Source organism: Ascaphus truei, chromosome 17 (genome assembly GCF_040206685.1).
Source record: "Ascaphus truei isolate aAscTru1 chromosome 17, aAscTru1.hap1, whole genome shotgun sequence".
Lineage (NCBI taxonomy): Eukaryota > Metazoa > Chordata > Amphibia > Anura > Ascaphidae > Ascaphus > Ascaphus truei.
The window spans coordinates 37726550-37746024 of record NC_134499.1 but is presented as its reverse complement, the minus strand read 5'-3'; the positions used below and the strand labels follow the sequence as shown (position 1 = coordinate 37746024).

The 19475-nt window shown below is 40.4% G+C and overlaps 1 protein-coding gene across 19 annotated transcripts in view; it reads right to left on the bottom strand.

The window, feature by feature from the left end:
• Positions 1 to 19475, bottom strand: part of ERC2 (ELKS/RAB6-interacting/CAST family member 2) — a 608533-nt gene that overhangs the window by 449580 nt on the left and 139478 nt on the right. For all 19 annotated transcript variants that reach the window (XM_075574861.1, XM_075574848.1, XM_075574849.1 and 16 more), the window contains one exon: positions 12831 to 12998. In XM_075574861.1, coding sequence (XP_075430976.1) covers positions 12831 to 12998 — 168 coding nt within the window. The remainder of the gene's footprint in view (positions 1 to 12830; positions 12999 to 19475) is intronic.

Genomic DNA, 19475 nt, shown 5'->3' with positions numbered 1-19475 from the left:
CTATCCTTAAGCTAAAATACTCTGCGGTGGAATCTGAAAATTACAGCATCACAAAAAATGCATTTCAGAAAAACGGTCCTTAAAACTTCTACCTCAAAAATAATTCCCAAATGAGTTGCTTTCAGAGACAACATCTAACCCTTGCAAAAAGGTTAAATCCATGTCGTTTGTACAGCCCGGCTAGCTCTGAAAAAGTATACTTCTTTACATGGGTGTATAGAAAGTGCTCCTTACTGAAAATGCAGAGCAGGAAATATTAAATAACATACTCCAGGCTCCCTCTGGTGCCAAGAAATGAGAAAGATCACCCATCAACAAACCCCACACAATTTGGAAATGTCAGTACATTTTTAACCGAATACAGTTTATACGGCTGCACCGGTAATACCACACTAATAAACAATGATCTGCATAGCTTTCTTTTTGGACGCGATAGATTATTTTGCAGGTGATGTACAGTACTACAGTGCATGTACCTATATGTATAGGTATGCATGTGTACGTGCTCCAAAAATAACCTTAATATAAAATTGGATACATCCAATTTACCTTTTAGTCATGTGTCAATTTTAAATGTAATTACACACTACAAAACACAATGTGGCCTATGTATCTACGTATAGAGAAACTTGTATCGATGCACTACACAAACTTGGCTCCAAAATGGCACCATGTGTAATTTGTTGTTATAGTCTTGTACATAGTGTGCAGATTTTTAAGCAAGAAAGTTATCGCCTAAGGCCTGGCATATTCTTTGGCGCAGATTAAAATGAGAAATAGTGACGCAAAGAGACACAGAATGTGAAACATCTCATTATAACCTGTGCACCATGTAGCTCCCCCCCACCCCCAACTCCTCCTACTGAAGGTCTCCAAAATACAAGCTGACACACAGAGTAAAAACTGGAGCAAAATCATTAATACATTGTCACAAAGAGGCACAACACAAAAATAACGTCATATGTGCCCATGTCGCTCCAAAATTGCCTTAGTACAGGCATGGCCACCTCCAGTCCTCAACGACCTCAGTCAACAACTGAGCCCCTGATTGAGCCACCTGTGCTGAAGCAGGGATATCCTTAAAACCTGACCTGTTGGTGGCCCAAGGCTAGAGGACTGGAGTTTGCCTCCCTGCCTTAGAACATAGTACACCCCCCCCCCTCTACTTATCTATGTAAAATAAAGATCAAGCCATATGCAAGATAAATTATACACTTACTGTACAGCAATGGATCATGCTAATGTAAAAAAACAGATACAGTAAACTGAGAAAACATGCAGAAGAAAACCATTAAGTCCACTGCTTAGTAATTATTAGAATTACATCTTCAAATCATTAATACGGTATATCAGAGTACCTTGATATTTGAAGCACACTTAATTATTAGCTTACAAAAAAAACATTCCGATCAGTGTTCCTTAAGTGTAGACAAAAATAGGATTTTAGCCTGCCTTAAATTAGTGCAGAAATGTACCCGTCAGTTAAAGTGGAAGTCCCAGTAATGTGCAACTTACAGTATGTGTAAAATGTACTCCCTTGAGCACAGATCTAGCAGTCTCTTTGTTATAAGATGATAAGTCCTCGACTCTTCCAGTTCATACTTGGGAAAATGTAGCTCGCGTGTTCATGGTTCTCATTAGCTTTATTCGTGACCACCTACCATGCTCATAAGCGATGGTGGTAAACAGTGGTGTCTCTATTACCATTGTATAACCTCAAGGAAAATGTGGTTCTGCTGACTCCTTATTGTGGGAGAGGACACAATAACAAAAAAACAAGTATATCTTACATCAGTGTTCTGGGAAATGGAAAAATACATGTGTCATTTTATTTACTACTTAATAGTCACATGGATTTATGTGGAATAAAAACAATAGGCACAACAGCTAGCTCAAGATGACATGTTGTTTGCGTCCCTATTTTCAATGCTTGGCTCCTTAGAATTAACATATGGTCAACGCATGTAGTTTTATATTAGAATAAATGTAAAACTTGATATTCTCCAAATGTTTTTTAACACAGTGCTCAGTTTCTGACGAGAAGTAACATAATACCGATAATAAAGAGACAATGGATGCATTGAGCTAATCCACGAGTTACTTTAGAAAGAGACACACAATGCCAAATATAAACCATACAGTAAAACTCAAAGGCTAAACAGAGTAATGGGTCTGGGTCAGCATCTCACGGAGTGTTCTGGAGCTTACTCAGCAGAACGTGCTAAATGGCAATACCACAAAAGGGAACAATTAAAACATGTTATGATGATTATTATGTCCCAAAAGAAACTTAAACCCATGGCTTTTCAGGTCATCTTGCACTAGAGTATTTTTTGTATCCAGATGCCTCACCTTCCACATACGGCCTCGGATATAGTACTGGCGTGAGGGCGCATGTGCGACGGAGCGCGTGACATCACGCTCGCCTGTACTAGAAGCGGTCTGTGTCCTGTAGGATTGCGCGATGGGGGCATGGCGAAGGCATGACATCACATGAGCGGTTCGCCCTCATTGGCTGAACCGCGCACGTGACCTGGCCGTCACGTGGCAAATTCAAACAAATTTGTCTCGCGAAGTATCGTTCGCCCCATCTCGCACGGTCTATGGCCGTGTGCGCATTGCGTTCCGGCATTTTGATTTTGGTGTGCACGATGTTGCTAGCGCCGTCGCGGTTACTAGCGTGCCCTAAATTCCATTCAAGTAAGGTAAGACGTGCTAAAGCTTAAGACCCTTTAGTGAATATGAGCCTTTTGAGTTCTATAAAGAACTGTGAAGTTATAGATACAGTATCCCGACCTGTGATGATCTCACAAATCAAGCACATTTATCTGTATTGTAAACCCTGTTGGGACACACTCACTCCCAGGGACTCTCCGGGAGTTCTTTGAGGAATGAAATTGGACACCATAAAATGTAAGGCTTCATAAATAAAAATAAATATTGAATTATTAATATGAGTAATGATACCAGAATTAACTGCTTCTGCAAACCACAATTACTACACTACTTCATTGTATATGGCACCCCAAAATTCATTTTCATGACAGTGTATTATTTTTGATTGTAACTTCCCGCAGTATAATAGGTAATCCCCTCATTCTTTTACTCACTTAAGCCACAGTGGCCAACTCCAGTCCTCAAGGGCCACCAACAGGTCAGGTTTTAAGGATATCCCTACTTCAGCACAGGTAGCTCAATCAGTGTCTCAGTCATGGCTGAAGCAGGGATATCCTTAAATCCTGACCTGTTGGTGGCCCTTTAGGACTGGAGTTGGCCGCCCCTGTACTAAAGCAACCAAGATTGTTATAGGATAGTTGTTGTCAACAGGTGTGTTTCAATATATTGTGTTAAAGCTACTGAGCCAGAAACAGACATAGCAGCTGCAAAACCTTTGGGTGATACAGGAATGACAGTAAAGAATGTGATCTTTTGCCAGGAATATTTTGGAAGTGGTTTAAGAAACGATCTGCTAAGAGCTCAATCGCTTATATAGCACTATTTTACACTGTTGAGTGGCTTTAAATTAATATTTGTCTTTTATTTCATAGCTTACCTGAACAAAGTGGCTGCTCCGTGGCCCCCCAATGTCCAGGGACCCCATGGCAAAAATATGTGCCCCCATGGCACAACGAGGCTGCGGGTCGGTGGTTGTTGTTGCATTTGTTTATACAAAACGTTTAAAAAAGGGTATAAATCAGGGGTGGCAAACTCCAGTCCTCAAGGGCCACCAACAGGACAGGTATTTAGGATATCCCTGCTTCAACACAGGTGAATAAATCAATGACTCAGTCTTAATGAGCAGGGATATCTCCAATTCCTGGCCTGTTGTTGGCCCTTGAGGACTGGAGTTGGCCACCCCTGGTATAACTCCTGCTAGTAGAAAACGCATTTCCCATATTCTATCCACGGCAAGATGTGTACTGTAGTAGCAGCATGGTGGAACAACCACTGGACCCCTCCTATGGCAGTAGTTGAGAGAAGGATGGATGGAAATGGAAAGGCTGACAGACTATCTAAGACACAGGGTTAAAGCCTTCCACAAAACTTGGAACCCATGGATGGAAAAATGAGGCCCTCAGGATGTAATAGAGAGGTTTTGCCGGATCAGATAATCCTGGTTATATGTTCCAAGGTGATCCTACATGTGATGTTATTGTGGTGTTTATCTGCGAAACTGATGGAATGACACAATTTTCCCTCCTCTCCACTCCTTTCCCCCCCTTGATTTCTGTACCTCTCATTCCCTTGAAAAACAATAGAGCCTCCACTATGCTGACATCACTTTAAAATATTGTTCATTGAACTCTAAGAAGTTGAACCAATAGAAAAAGAAAGAAATTATGTGAGCCAAAAGAAAAAAACGTTTAAACATTGAAACTTTGGCCTCTCCGGAACTTCAGGAGCCCAGGCACAATCTCTGTGGGCTCACATAGTTTATTTAAACTTTTGTTTCATGTGGAAATGCTGCTTTTTACCTGTGGTCATCTATTAAACAAATAGATAGGGCACATGTACTGTAGTAATAATAATAATTATTATTTTATTTCATATAGTGCTTTTCTCCCAATGGGACTCAAAGCGCCTCACAATTACAGTATAGCGCTTTGTACATAGCATGTAGGATTATTACTGACAGAGTACCTGCCCCGTGGAGCTTACAATCTATGATTTTGGTGCCTGAGGCACAGGGAGATAAAGTGACTTGCCCAAGGTCACAAGGAGCTGAATGGGATTTGAACCAAGTTCCCCTGCTTCACACTCAGTGTCATTGTTTTCAGAGTCCGTTTCTTTACTCACTGAGCTGCTCCTTCAGCCCTCTGTATCTGATCCACTGTATGAAATGAAACCATTTTACAAACACTAAAGAGCTGCCTGAAAAGAAGAATTATATTATTTATGGATGTTGTTGAAAAAGCAGTTCTGCAAAGTTTGACATATCACCACTTTCCTCTGTCTTAAAGATGGGGTCTGTTACATGATTTTACAATATCTGGGCCTCGCTCACAGCAGGATCAATACCGGCCATTTTTTTATCCCAAGATATATCATTTTCTTGAAAGATTAAATGTTATCAAGGAATATGCTTTGTGCTTGCTCTCGCCAGATTAATTCCTCCATTGCAAACACTGGGCATTTAACAAATGTAAAGAGTTAATTGAGAGGCAAGAAGTCATACATAAAATAGAATAACACTGAATTAAAAAGAAATAGTTCCCTAATTCCCTTGAAGGCGTCCTGAATTTCTACGAAATAGACCCCAGGGGGAGGAATCATACTTGTTAACATTGACAATTGACATTTTCTTAAGATTATATCACTATTCTCAATTCTCTGAAACGATTTATAGTTATCTAAGAGCCATCTGGTCTAGATTTAAGCAATAAATATAACTTCTTTGGATTTCATTTCAAGTAATGTCTTCATGTTCAAAAATATTAACCGATTCAGTACCATTGGGTCCAAAACCTGCCTTCTCTTCTATCTCCACTCTCTAATAACCCACTTTTTAACTTTGTAACTTTACTCTCTCCTTTTCTCTGTTTCTCCCGCTTTTGCTCTATATTCCACTATATTGATCCACTTTATAGTATGATGGAAATCAATCTTTAGTGAAATTGAACTACTGTAGCAAATGTTTGCATTTTACAACCAGCAATATAACAAAGAATAACAGAATCCCCTACAGTACATAAGGATGAACTACATTTTTGGAAACGGATAGAAATGGATTCGAAAGCACTAAGAGATCAAGAAATATTTTTGTAACATGCACTCTTGTAATTAGATCCTACTGAGAGACTGGCAGAGATTGGCATAATTAAATCACTTTTGATCTGTGACCCCGGGCCACAGCCGTGGGAAATACTTATGTACAAATATGTGCGGGTAGAGGGGAGAACGGAATTGTTGGACAAATAGATATGTACATAACCTACAATATGCCTCAGTGACAAAGGATGTCACCTCACATTAACCAACACATGTTTCACATTAGTATTGGCTTGACTTTTAAGAATATGTTGTTTGAGCACACAAAGTGTCATAAAATTGCAATTGCATTTAACTCATTAATACCTGGTAATCCACTCAACTGTAGTCTCTAAACTGCCAAAAACACTAGAAAATAAAAAGTTGTGAATATCCCAGATGTTTTGTTTTCTCCGTATAACCGCAGTGAAAAAGTCCTGTGAAGTACTTTGAAGAGGTTCTTTTGCAATCTTCCTGTGCGACTATGTAACTGGAACACGCCTACCTACAGTACATGGAATCTGGACTGTAACTCAGCTTCAGATATGTCAGGAATTCTGCTCAGATATGACATTATGACAGGATATATTTCTTCTTAGTATTTATCTCCCTCTTTAAGTCATCTCCCTTTACTATTGTACCATCCTATCCCATATGGCAACCATCAGGAATTGCCTCCAGTATTTCCTTTCTTTGGTCCTACATACATCTTCTGCCAGATGGAAAATAGGTCCCAATACAATGTCTGTAGATAAAACTGTAGGTCGTAGTTCTCCATGAAGCAAAAATAATACGACTTAAAACTTCAATATTCCTTTCCCTTTGCGGTCAAAAAGTGCTTCCTTAAAAAGTGATATGTTACGGTAACTACAGTATGGGAAGAGCATATATAATTCAGCAATAGGTGTGGTGTGAAAAAGTATTTTAAATATGGACAGTTTTGTTTGAGACGTTTAAACGTTAATTAGGATTATTGTTTTCCATGTGTAAAATATGTATTTACTTCATGAGTGAGTACTTGTTTTGGTATATATTCAGAGTCAAACATACATTCTGTACTGTATATCGTAGTAAAGTAACCAAGGACAGAGAAGGAGTAGGTAGTAGGATACTTAATCAGGAATACCTTAGATACTGTATGTATGTATTCCTATTTGGTGACTTACTGAATGTCCATAAAATCAGAAACTAAACACATACAATTGTTAGTGGGGGGGGGGGTACGGGGAAACAAATTAAGCGTTTCCTTAAATTGAATGTGCAATACAATTTCTAACAATTGTTCCATGTTATATTTAATGCTCCCACTCATTATATACCAGAAGGGTCATCTCATTCTGTAAACCATAGAACAGTTTACAACATAATTGATGGTGATCTCAAATGGATTCAGATAGAATAAGTGACACTGAAATTACAGGCACTGAAGTTTATGGAAATTCAGAATTGTGAGACCATGCTACACCATGCCTTCTAATAAAATCATACACCAGTTCCCACTGTTATGTCCATGTGTCTTACACACATACAGAACATGGAAGGGCCCACATCCATATGAGTGGGAGTAATGGCGTGCTCAAGCTTAGCACCGTTTTGTGGATCTGGGCCAGTGTTTCTGACACCGCATGGACAACTTCGCATTTTAAGATTGTTTAATTTTGTCAGGATTCATTTTGACCAAAGAGCATCAATACCCTTCTGTGAACAAATGTAAAAACTTTAACACATGACAATTAAAAAGGTGTCAATTGGGTTTACTTTTTCTGAACTGTGAGAACGGATCCCTTACTCAGCCCCACTTCCTTGCATTCAAACATTATATTTTGAACTGACACCATATGAGATAAAGGTAATAGTGTTATGAAGTTTCACTACACATGGGCATACTTCATTTAAAATATAGAAAGTATATGATATTAACAGCACCTCAATAGAGAGCAATAACCAATGAATGTTAGTGTGGAGCGCGGGAACAAAAGAGGGACCCGATTCCCTCTCTATATAAGCAATGAAGAACAAAGAAAGTGTTTCCAGCACTCAATGGAAAATATGAAAACAACACTGAATGAAATGCAAAAAAAATACTTTTACTAGTACGAAATCAGTGCAGATCTAGCAAACAGTATGCAATAGACAATGACATTATTCTGATCTATATAGTATAACCACAAACGGTATCCAGATAGTGCACTAAGTATAATTGGCAAAAAGGCAAAAAAGGGAGGTAAGGGAAAACAAGGAAGGGAGGGGAATGGGGATATAAACAGGGGAATAAGGGGGGGCAATGTTTCGGGGCTCCTAGCCCCTTCTTCTGGCCCGTTTCCAAAGACCAAAATGATCCTGTACTTCCCTTACCCCTATAGAGCAAGAACTCCCTTGAGAAAGCAAATTTAAATAACCCTGCAATGTATGTAACAATCTATCTACTAGTAATGTTATAGCCACAAGGTAGCCAATAAAATCAAAAGGCAGAGCTGAAAAAAACCTGCACTACGTGCAACAATATCTATCAGTGATATTCCAGCCACAAGTCAGCTAACCCAGCGGTGCGCAAACTGTGGGGCGCGACCCCCAGGGGGGGCGCGAGACTGCCGGTGGGGGGGCGCGGGGTTTACAGAGGCCCCGCGCGCTTCCCGAAGGCACTTAAATTAAGTGCCCGGGGAGCTGCAGGGCCTCTGTAAATCATACTTACCCGTGACTCCGGCGGCTTCCTTCTTGCGTCGCCATGGCAACGCGGCGTCAAAATGACGCCGCGAGGTCATGTGACGTCACGTTGCTATGGCAACGTGACATCATGACGCCGGAGGGCGGGTCAATGGTGGTTAGGGGGGGCGCGGAAGAGAGGGGACCGCCGGCAGGGGGGCGCAGGGAAAAAAGTTTGCGCCCCCCTGAGCTAACCTAACACATAGCAAATTAAGACACAACTGTCTACATGTACAAGGTTAAATAATATCAAAAGTATACAAGCAGAGAACAGCCCTGACAAACACCAAGAGTCAGAGTAGCACACAATGTGAGACCAACGTATTACTGAGAGTAGGCAGCAAGACTTCTAGAAGTGCACGGCGTCTTTGTTCCTCATTTAAAATATAATTCATTCATTGCTATGTCCTTCTCTTCGTTATTCAATGTATTTACATATGTTTGACATATCAAATCAATGCAACTCTGGAGAATCTCTGTGAGGTATCAAACTTTCCTCCTCAATTACTGTAAATACATGTGTCTTATTTTAAACAATCGAAAAATGCCAAGTCAAAGGCAAACGCGCGCAAAACTGGAAAGAAGCAATTTTACTAACAACTTCCACTCATCTTATTGGACTTAGCCAGCGCTCTTCAAAGCACTTCTAATTCCATGTGTTCAATAACATATTAAATAAAGCTCCTTGGCAAAGCTGCTTAAATCAAGGTGCAAGATGTTGGAATTCAAAAATAAAGTCATGGGAAATAGAAAATAGCACAATTTTCATTTGTTTCTTCCTCTTCTTCCAAGTGCTACAATATGAATGTTGCCACTGTGAAGGTATATTTAGCTTTGCAATCTTCCCTCTGGCTTCTCTCACATATGTTTGTCATGGAGTGAAAAAGAGCATCAAATATCTGCTGTTTAACAGGATCAGTTGACAAATATGGGGTTACAGCATCAAAAACAGGCATTAATACAGCATTCTCAATTTTGTTGAAACTAAGCTATAGGTCATCTGTCTAATTTCCCAAAATAAATGTATGTATATATAAGTATATGCAACAAAATGAATGAACACACCTAAATCACTTAAATAAAGGTTATTAGTGATGGTGAACAAAAATAACCAATATAATAGTAATTAGTACATGTATAAGTATATAAGAAAAGGATGGACCAAAAAAATGTATTCTATATTAAGCAGCAAAAACAGATGAAATAGACTCTGCTAAAGTGCAACACATTTATACGAGAGATGCAGATGAAATATACAGTATATACAGTATTTGTTTTCCAAATGCTTTGTCAAAACACATTCTTACTTTAATGGCTCCGTGCTCTGTTCCTACAATTATATTTCTCGAAGATAAATGACATACAGTCAACATTGTAACCAGCCTGGAATTGCAAAATTCTCCCTCATTCCTTGAGTTATTACAATGCCAAGAAAATTTCAAAATAGTTCCCTTTGTAAGGGAACATTTTAACAATGAGAAGGAGCAATGAAAACAGTGAGCAGACTAGAAAAGATTGATGTTTTTAAGAGTAAAACATGAAGAACATTTGCCTGTGATTAATGTACCAACAATTTTGAAGCCAAAATAACTGTGATGAACCTTTTAAAGGTTAAGCAATCATAACTTTCAGATTGCCTCTTTGGGAAACTTTGCAGTAATTAAACATGTGCTGAAACGGTAATGTCTTGGCTGGATCAATAGCAAGGCCTTTACTTTTGTTGGCTCGTTTTCTTCTGGCTTCCATTCACGATGCATCATTATGGATGAAACATATTAGCAGTATGTTCCAACTGAGAAATGACATTTGCACATTCTGTATTAATGAACCATTAAAAGTATCAGCTTGAGTCCACAACACAGGTCCAATTATTTTGCTATCTGCCTTGCAAGCAAATGTTGGAATATGCCTAATAATTGCATGGTGTATCAATATTGCAGCATATGGGATAGTGTTGCTTCCAATGAACAAAATATGTAAAAAAAAATAAAATATAATAATAACTGCTCCAAAATGATTTCATATTAGGCCAGGAAGGAAGCACCAGGCCGCATATTAAATGTAAGAGATTTATAGAAAGCTGTCAGATGTCGGGGTAACAGATGCCTTGCAGGTTGCAGGGCTCTAACGCTGTATTGATGCTTGATGTGAAATATTGCAGAAGTATTATACAGTATATAAGTTATTAACTGCAAAACTGTTCGTGAAAGCGCTATCACATTGCCTGTAAGAAGGGATTAAAGGGACCATCAATATTTAAAAAAAAAAAACAAGTGTTGCAATGTTGGGAAAGAACCACTCGGAGTTGTTAGATAAAGGAAACCTTTAAAAATAAATAATTTCAAACTTTAAAAATAGGATGGCACTTCTATTTGTCACAGCTCTGCATCTCATGAATTTCTGGTATATTTTCAGTCAGTTGGCTGCGGAGGATCGATGACAGATGGTAGGAATAGTTACAGGTCCAAAAGCTATTAAACAATAAGGCCCAATTTTCAGATATCCATAGCTTTGGAGGCTAAATGACCTGTAAAACTTGACAGGTTTGTAGTTAATACCCATCTTCTTGATTTACTGAAATGTTGTTCCAAGACACCCGAAGACATAAAAACAAAAGTCCCGCACAAAGAATTTAGAAAGACACTTTTTCTGTTATATTGGTGCCATGAGGCTCATTTTGCACATAGGTTTCCTGTTGTCAAAGTTTCAAGGCACCTGCACTCGATACCAGAAGCGGCCCAGGGAGCGGTTATAGGACAAAGACAGAGGAGATGCTGTTCATACATATTGTAAAAGGAAGTTTCAAGTTCTACTTTATCATTTCCTTCCTTAAGTAAAAATGCACCAGGTCTGAGATTGCGTAAGCCTATTAGGATAACAGAGACGACTTATGGGCAGAAGGAGCAGCTTAATGGGAAGAACGCTGCCCTAAAAGTAAGTGAACCTAGTTCAAACCACAGCATCAGCTTTCCTTGTGGCCATGGCAAGTCACTTTATCTAAATGTAAGGCTCCATCTATTAGAAAGTTGGCTTTTTTGGAGGAGGGACTCACTGTGCCTCCCCCAAAATTATATATACATGCTGCGTAAATTATAACACAAATACAATATTTGAAAATATATTACTGCATGTTCTATAAACCTTTATGCAGCGATTGCAGAGCATATGCATACTTTTATGCAAAAGGTTTGTTCTATGGAATAAATGTTTATTATAAAATACTTATATAGAAATGAGACTGCAAACATCAATACGTGAGAAAAGGCACAGAGGTCAAATATGACCCCACAAGGGAGCCTATGTGCCTAGGGTGACCAGATGTTTCCCGGGACAAACCGGGGCGCTCGTGCATGTGCAGTCAACGATTGCCAATTGAGCATGCGTGGCCGGCAATTACAGCCCGCGCATGCGCGATCGGCAGGCTCCTGGTGATCACGCATGCGCGAGCAGCAATTTTAAAAAATGGGACATTTACAACAATTTCCGGACACTGGGACAAACAACAAAAAAAGAGGTCTATCCTGGCTAAACCGGGACGTCAGGTCCCCCTATATGTACCAGATGTTATTTTACTTGTGTTTGTGCGTCAAAATTTCAGTGCTAAAAAGTAATACAAAACCTTTAAAAAAAAATGTGCGTCGTATGTATGAAGACTCCACACACACAGTATGACACATAATAATTTGTTGTTAGAAGTGGTTTTTTGACACCTCCCTCATGTTGAACACTTGATTGATACAATTTAAAACTCTGAATTATTTCTATTTTTTTGTAGTTAGAACTAAATAATTAATTATCAATTATTAGTGTAATATTATTTATAATAACCATGCTGTAAAGATAATACGTGTTGTTAACTTATATAATTAAACATCCCTGCTGCGTCAAATACATTTTTCGGTAGCAACTTTATCCCGCGCTAACATCATCAAGAGTCGTTTTAAGGTTTACGCAAACTTGAGTTTGGGTGGGGTGATTTTGACTCACTTTTAATGGGTTTTGTGACACACATATATTATTTTTCAGTACATGGCATTCACATCAGTACGCCAAGCGCAGTCCATTTCTATGCGCCCAAAAAAATGAAATAAAACATTTTTGATGCAGCTGGAACAGATGGAGACATTTGAGCTTAGTGCATCAAGCACAAATGAAATTGAGTTCGACGTGTCAATTTTGCACCAATAAAGGTTGTTTGCAACACTTAGTACATACTGTAGGCCCCAAGGTCTGGCATACCATTTTCGTAACATGCTGACTAAGAACGGTTACAAGAATAAAATCATACAGTGCACTGACCTGATTTTGCAATGATTGAAGCGATTGATGAATGAGTATCACTGACTTTCAACATGTTTTCTGTGAAGTGAAAGCTGTACCTTTTTCTGAAGGACATGAATTTTTCTCTCTTTCACTTCCAGCATATCTTTCATATCTCTGATTTCTCCTGCCAGTGTCCCTTTCTCTTCTGTAAGATCCTGCAGCTGTTTTGTTTTTTTGCTGAGGAACGATTCCTTTTCTTCCAGTCGAAGCCTTAATGCGTCCACCTGCCACCGGGATTTATACTCAGGTTAGTCACTTAGTTGCGGAATACTGTGTATGCAGAATAAAGTATACATAATGGTACAAAAATACAATATAGGAACAGCAATCTTGTCTGAAAGAAATCTTACTGTATATCCTACTACACAATAATATTCGGTACATATTAGAATAAGCATGGCCTGGCATTTGTACACCAGAAGAGTATGGAGACACCAGTTGCCCAATATACTGTGTATTGCAAAGGTTTGCTACATAAAGAAAGCTTTATAAACATTCGAGGTGTGCATTACATTTTTATAAATAGCTGATTTGTTCAGTGTCGCTGACTTAGGCTTGTTATATAGTACGCGCTGGTGCGCGTGTGGGTTTAGTTGCTATAGCGCAAGCGGTGATGCGCGTGGCTAGGGGGCGTGGCTCTGATGTCACAGCGCTAGTCCTCGCTGCGATTGGCTCACATCGCAAAAATACAAATTTCTTGTCTTTCACAGATCTGCCGCACCAACACTCACGGCCGTGCACACTCACGGCTCAAGTATAGCAACTGCAGGATCACACCCTGCAATTATCATTGACGCGTGCGCGCACGGAAGCACACACGCACGCACTATATTACAGGCCTCAGAGTTTTTGTATAATGAAGTTAGACACTTTACTTTCCAAAGACAGAAACAGACATCCGTTTAGAATCATGTGGGCCCTATTTACTAAGCAGTGCTATTCTTCAAGATATTGTACTGCCCATATTTATTAGAACATGTATATCATTCCAAAGTGAATATATATCATTCAACTGAATTTGTGATGTCTTGAGAAAAAAGTAGAGACCTTCCCTCCTATTGTTAAAATCAGTCACTACTAGGGTTGCCGGTTGGCTTCTCCAAAAATATTGGACACAATGGTGAAAGATGTGACGCGTTTGAGACACACACACACACACACACCTTTCTCCGTTCCATGCGGTCGTCTCCGCTCCTTGGCCCCACCCCCAGGCTCCTGACACCTCCTCCTGATTGGCTGCATTACCCACAGCAGACAATCTGGATGGAAGAAGCTGGCCAGCCTCTTAGCAACAGCCCTGCTCTCTCCCTGCCCGGGGAAATCCCACGGCCCCTCAAACCGGTCAGGTCACTATGTCCAGAGAGCTAATACTAGACACATACATGTCTAGTATTGTCTCTAATTTGTTATTGGACAGTGTCCAAATACAGGACAGTCCAGTTCAATACTTGACACCTGGCAACCCAACCATAATGAAGAAGCCATCTCACAATTCCACTGCAAATGATATTCTAAACTCTTCGGTTATAATACAATATAAAAGGGACGAGTATATGTTACTGCGGGACTTTACTATAAACCAGTCATTCTTTCCAACATTTTCATGGCAGTTGCAGCGCCTGCATTCACTCGTAAAAGATAGCTGGTCAAAAAGTAAGAGACGCACCTGCTAAAATGTAACACTGTACATATCACACTATATGGTAGAACGTGTTTATACGTGTGATTGTGCCAGTATGTACGCAGGTATATATATGATTATTTATATAGCACAACCAAAGCACGCAGCGCGTACAGAATTACAATACAGACAGTACAGGGAGATAATATACAATGAGTGCGTTAAGCAAAATGAATTAGTGAGTCCCGGTCCTACGCAGTTTACAATCTAAATGGAATAAAGGGAGAGTTAGAAAATACAATAGTAGCAAGTGCAGTAGAGAACATACACTGTCCTACAGAAAAGAGAGAAGAGACGAGATGACTTAGATATACAAGTTTAAACTTGATGATATATTATTAAGACTAAAGTTTAACGAAGAGAGATTAAGGTAGCCCACCATTGGTGGGAACAGAATATTAGAAACCACAGGAAATGTTTTACAAAGTTGACTGTAATAATAGTGTTTTAGTAGAAACGAGAGGTGATTAAGAGAGGAACATGTACAAATACTGTATGTGAACCATCTACAATGTGTTGTAACCAAAGAAAATTGTAAAAGTGAATACAAATGTTTAAATAGAGAATATACACTATATTGTGTGGGGAGCGGCAAGCAATAGCATCAGAAGTACAAGGAGTAGCCTAAGGCCTAAATTAACCAATATAGTGATATTTTAGGAGTGACTTGGAGATGGGAAGGACCAGCTTGATGGCGACGTGACTGCACCTGGCCCCGCGCTTACAGAGGCCTCGCACTCTTCCTCGGCCCAAATTCCGTAATCCCAGTTTAAATGTTGTGGTGGTTACAATCGGAGTTGGGCTGGGGCAACTTTAAGCTCTGGCATCTGCTCCTGGTACCACATGACAAACGTTTCCCTGACAACAAGTCATGTGAGGGCAGACAGGAGGCACCCGCGCATCACGTGACATCATGTGATGACGTGTCGTCGCACGGTAGCAGGAGGAGATGCCGGCTCCAACTACGGTAAGAGGCCCCACTCATGGACGTGAGGGTGCAGTAGAGACAAATAGAGCAGAGATGACACAGCCTTCAGCAGAGCGTAAGAGACAAGAAAGGGTAATAGCGGGAGATTAGAGATGTAAGATGGTGTAGAACAGGGGGGCTCAACTCTAGTCCTCAAGCCCCCCCAACAGGTCAGGTTTTCAGGATAGCCCAGCTTCAGCACAGGTGGCTGCTTCAGAGGCTCAGTCTTTGACTCAGCCTCTGATTGAGCCACCTGTGCTGAAGCTGGGATATCCTAAAAACCTGACCTGTTGGGGGGGTGGGGGGGCTTGAGATCTGGAGTTGAGCGCCCCTGGTGTAGAAGACGGAAACCTTAAAAGAGAGATGAATAATGTTACATTTAATGCTGAGATTGATAGGGAGACATTGAGGGGATTCCAAAAGGAGAGGGGAAGAGACCGGCGGAAAGGAAAGTGATACAACTCTCGCAGCAATCGTTCCTTTGAATGGTTGTTTTCCTGAAAGCATGGGTATCACTCTTTTATGAGCCTGTTTATAAACATTTTTACAGTAATAGAATGGTATGGGCAGAGAGATTATATTTCATTAACAAAAAGACTCCACCTTTCAGGACCAATGATATGTCAGCCTTGCTGGCTGATATTCAAATGTTTTCTTTGCATGAAAACTAAAAAGGGCAGGTGTTTTCTACCGGTTGTGTTTCAAACGAAAAGCCTTTGTAGTGTTCTGGATGAGGAGCCGAAGTCTACAATGATTACTTCACAGTATTTGAATATAGTGAAGAATTCAGATGGTTGTTATTCTAAAAGTCTTGTAAACTTGCCGTGGAAGCTAATCCTTCGGCAAGAAGGAAACTGTGAATGCCATTTTGACCTGCAAGGCACATTTTTCCCAGGTCTCATGTTTGCATGAATAAGTTGGAACAATATTTATAATAGCATTCATAAAACTTCGGTTTGGACTCATTTAGGAAATCTATTTAGGCTGCTGGATTTCAGGGTGCATAAACATTTTGCATTAAAATGGCTCATTAATTTTCTGAACGGAAATAAGAGGGTTTCAAAGTATGGCATATGGCATTAGAAAATAGAAAAGTACAGAGGTTTGGTTTATAGTGTAGCATCAGGTACATTCATAAAAATATGTGCTTTCTTTGTACACAAGAAAGCTCTCTCTGACTTTTCACTCAACACCACATAATTTTGGAAGCCCTCGACTCTTTTTCAAGATCTGGCAGCTCAGTTGCTAATAAAACTTGGCAATCTACAAAAGCCCAGAATAAAATAGTAAAATTAGATCTGAGTACCTCTTCTCCTTTCGTTTACAACTAAGGTCTGTGGATTGTTTTTTAATATTCTTTGTCTAACCCATTTTACTCACAGCATTTAAAATATTTAACACATTAAACTCTGGCTTTGAGTCATACAACATGCAATAATACTCGTTCTCAGGGTGAGGCCTTAAAGAGGAACAGTTGGATGAGATGTGACTAAAATTGCCAAGTTCATAATAAATCTTGATTAATGTTCATAATCCCTAAATCATAACCCACTGCTTAGGTCTAGTTCCAGAGGTAAGGTATGTTTACTTGTGGTTACTATACACAAATAGGAAGGGTCTTCTTTGATATTGCAACGGTTGGTACTCTTACTGGAAAACCAAATCAGAAAGTGTTGCTCCAGCTTAATTAGCCACAGTGGGCTTTCACCATCCCTGTGCCTTCAATCTTGAAAGCAGCATCCAAGCATTATTTTTGAAATATTTAAGGAAATAAAAGGATTAGTGCTGATTAGCCAAAAGGCAGACAGGACAGCACTGGCTGCTCAGGCCCGAAGACAGGCTGCAGGAGGAGATTCTGCTGCACTATTATCTGGACTTATGAGGCCTAATGAGAGTAAGAGGACTCTCAGAGGCCGGGGCGGGGACGTGCCAGGGTCGCACCATCTGCATACTTTTTTGTTGTAGTTTTACGATTTCTGTACATATGTTGGTGCTGTTATAAAAAGACGGCTCTGGAGTGTTGCTGAATTTAAGCCTCTGCATCTTTAACACAGCCCTGAATCGCCCCGTTACAGTTGGTGGCAGCGCTGGTATTAGCATCCCTGACGGTAAGGAGTAACCCCACTAGAATTGGTTTTCCTGTAGTGTTTCCTGCAACATAAAAAACCCTACAGGAATATTGACTCCATTTGTAGAAGGTGAAGCAGAGAAAGTACATCATGTGAGAGCAAAGAAAAAGCAGGCACCGTTTCTCAGGAAAAGGCAAAAAAATGTAAATAAGTCAAGGAGAGCGTTTGCCCTAAAAACAATTATTTAATGGAACCAGCAAACAAATACAGCTGCATTACGGGGTACAAGGGACCCCCACCAACGCGTTTCGAGCGTGAGCTCTTTATCAAGGTGACAGAAGTACATCATGACTTGTCGGCAGAAGAAGCAAAGCAGTACTCCACATTGAAGGGTGAAATTCTTTCCCGTGCAGGTGTTGCAAGCTCAGCTATTCTACTGTTGTGAGTTCCAACCTGACCGGGCTCCACGAATGCAAATGGATGACATTACACCTAGCTCGCAAGTGGCTGCAACCAAAAGTAAATTCAGGTGCACAAGCAGTGTAGCTGTATTGGAATCAACCAGTTAATCCGGGGTCTACCCGGCGGAATATGGCACTGGGACAGCAAAGGTGGTAACCCTGATAGGGCTACTGAGGCTCTGTGCAAATGAATATTAGGAGTGGAAAGCAGTGGCCAGTGGAACGGCATGCAACTGCAAAGCATCGCGAAGAAAGCAGGACAGTGGTGTCAAGCACAGGTGCAAAGTTTCAGTCATATGAGAGCCAACCAAGGGGGCCATGAGTCCCCCGAAGAGGGCATCTAGCCCTATTCTGTGGGCGCTTGAGCCTCAGGCAGAAAGAACCCCACAGCCGACAAAGGTCGACTGCCCGTAATAAATAGTCAGCTTTGCATGGGGCTGTCGATAATTCACCAGTCTAAACCCTAACTGCTAATATTAGTCCCAATCCACGTGTATGAGCAGGGTGCTTCTGGACTAGTGGACATCAGAGCAGGACAAACATTTTTACACAAAGATCTGGTTCCTGATAAGGTTCTTGTCCATAAAACTGTGTGGGATGTGCGGTGTACTGCATAGGTTACACTGACCACTCAGGGGGAAACCACGGTCATGACGCTGTTACTGGGGAGAAAAATGCCCGCAGCTGTACTAATACGCAGGCATTGGGAGACAATTATACATAACAGTACACCAACTTTGTTCTCAGATGTAATTAGGTGTGATGGGGAGATACTGGCTGATGCCTTGCAATTGGTTTTGATTAAGGAGTTGAAGTCCTTAGAAGGTCAGTTACAGCAAGATATGATACCTAAGCTTAGTACTTAGCTCACAAGGCCTGATCAGGTCAGACTAAATCAATTGGTCAATGTTGGTGTCACCCAGAAAGAGGATGCAACACTCCAATATGCCTGGGAGCGAGTAGAAGAATAAAATGGGGAAGTCCAAGATGATACCAGAACTGCACAGAACCCTTGGTTTGAGCTCTGTGATGTTATGCTATACCATGTTGATAAACACAAAAACATGGCAGGGGATGTTATTCAGTTCTTGGTTTTCAATCCTCATAGGCATAAAGTACTCAGACTAGCAGATAACATTCTTATGGATGGACATTTGGGCAGGGAGAACATACTAAATGAAATCATTTCCAGGTTTTACAGGATGGGAGTACAGGACAAAGTGAAATGGTTCTGTGCATCTTCTCCAACATGTCAGCTAATCTCACCAAACGTTAACCAGAAGGCACCACTGATTCCATTTCCCATCATTTAAAAACGTTTTCACTGATCGCATTGGATTTATTAGGTCAACTGGAAGAGATTGCAGCTTGGTATACTGTACACATATTCAGGTGGTAGATTACGCCACAAAGTATCCAACAACAACTCTGCTCCAGTTGCTGCTGAACTGGGAAAGATCTTTACAAAGTGGGGTTACCAAACAAAATCGTAATAGATTAGGGTACAAGGTTGACTTGTAATC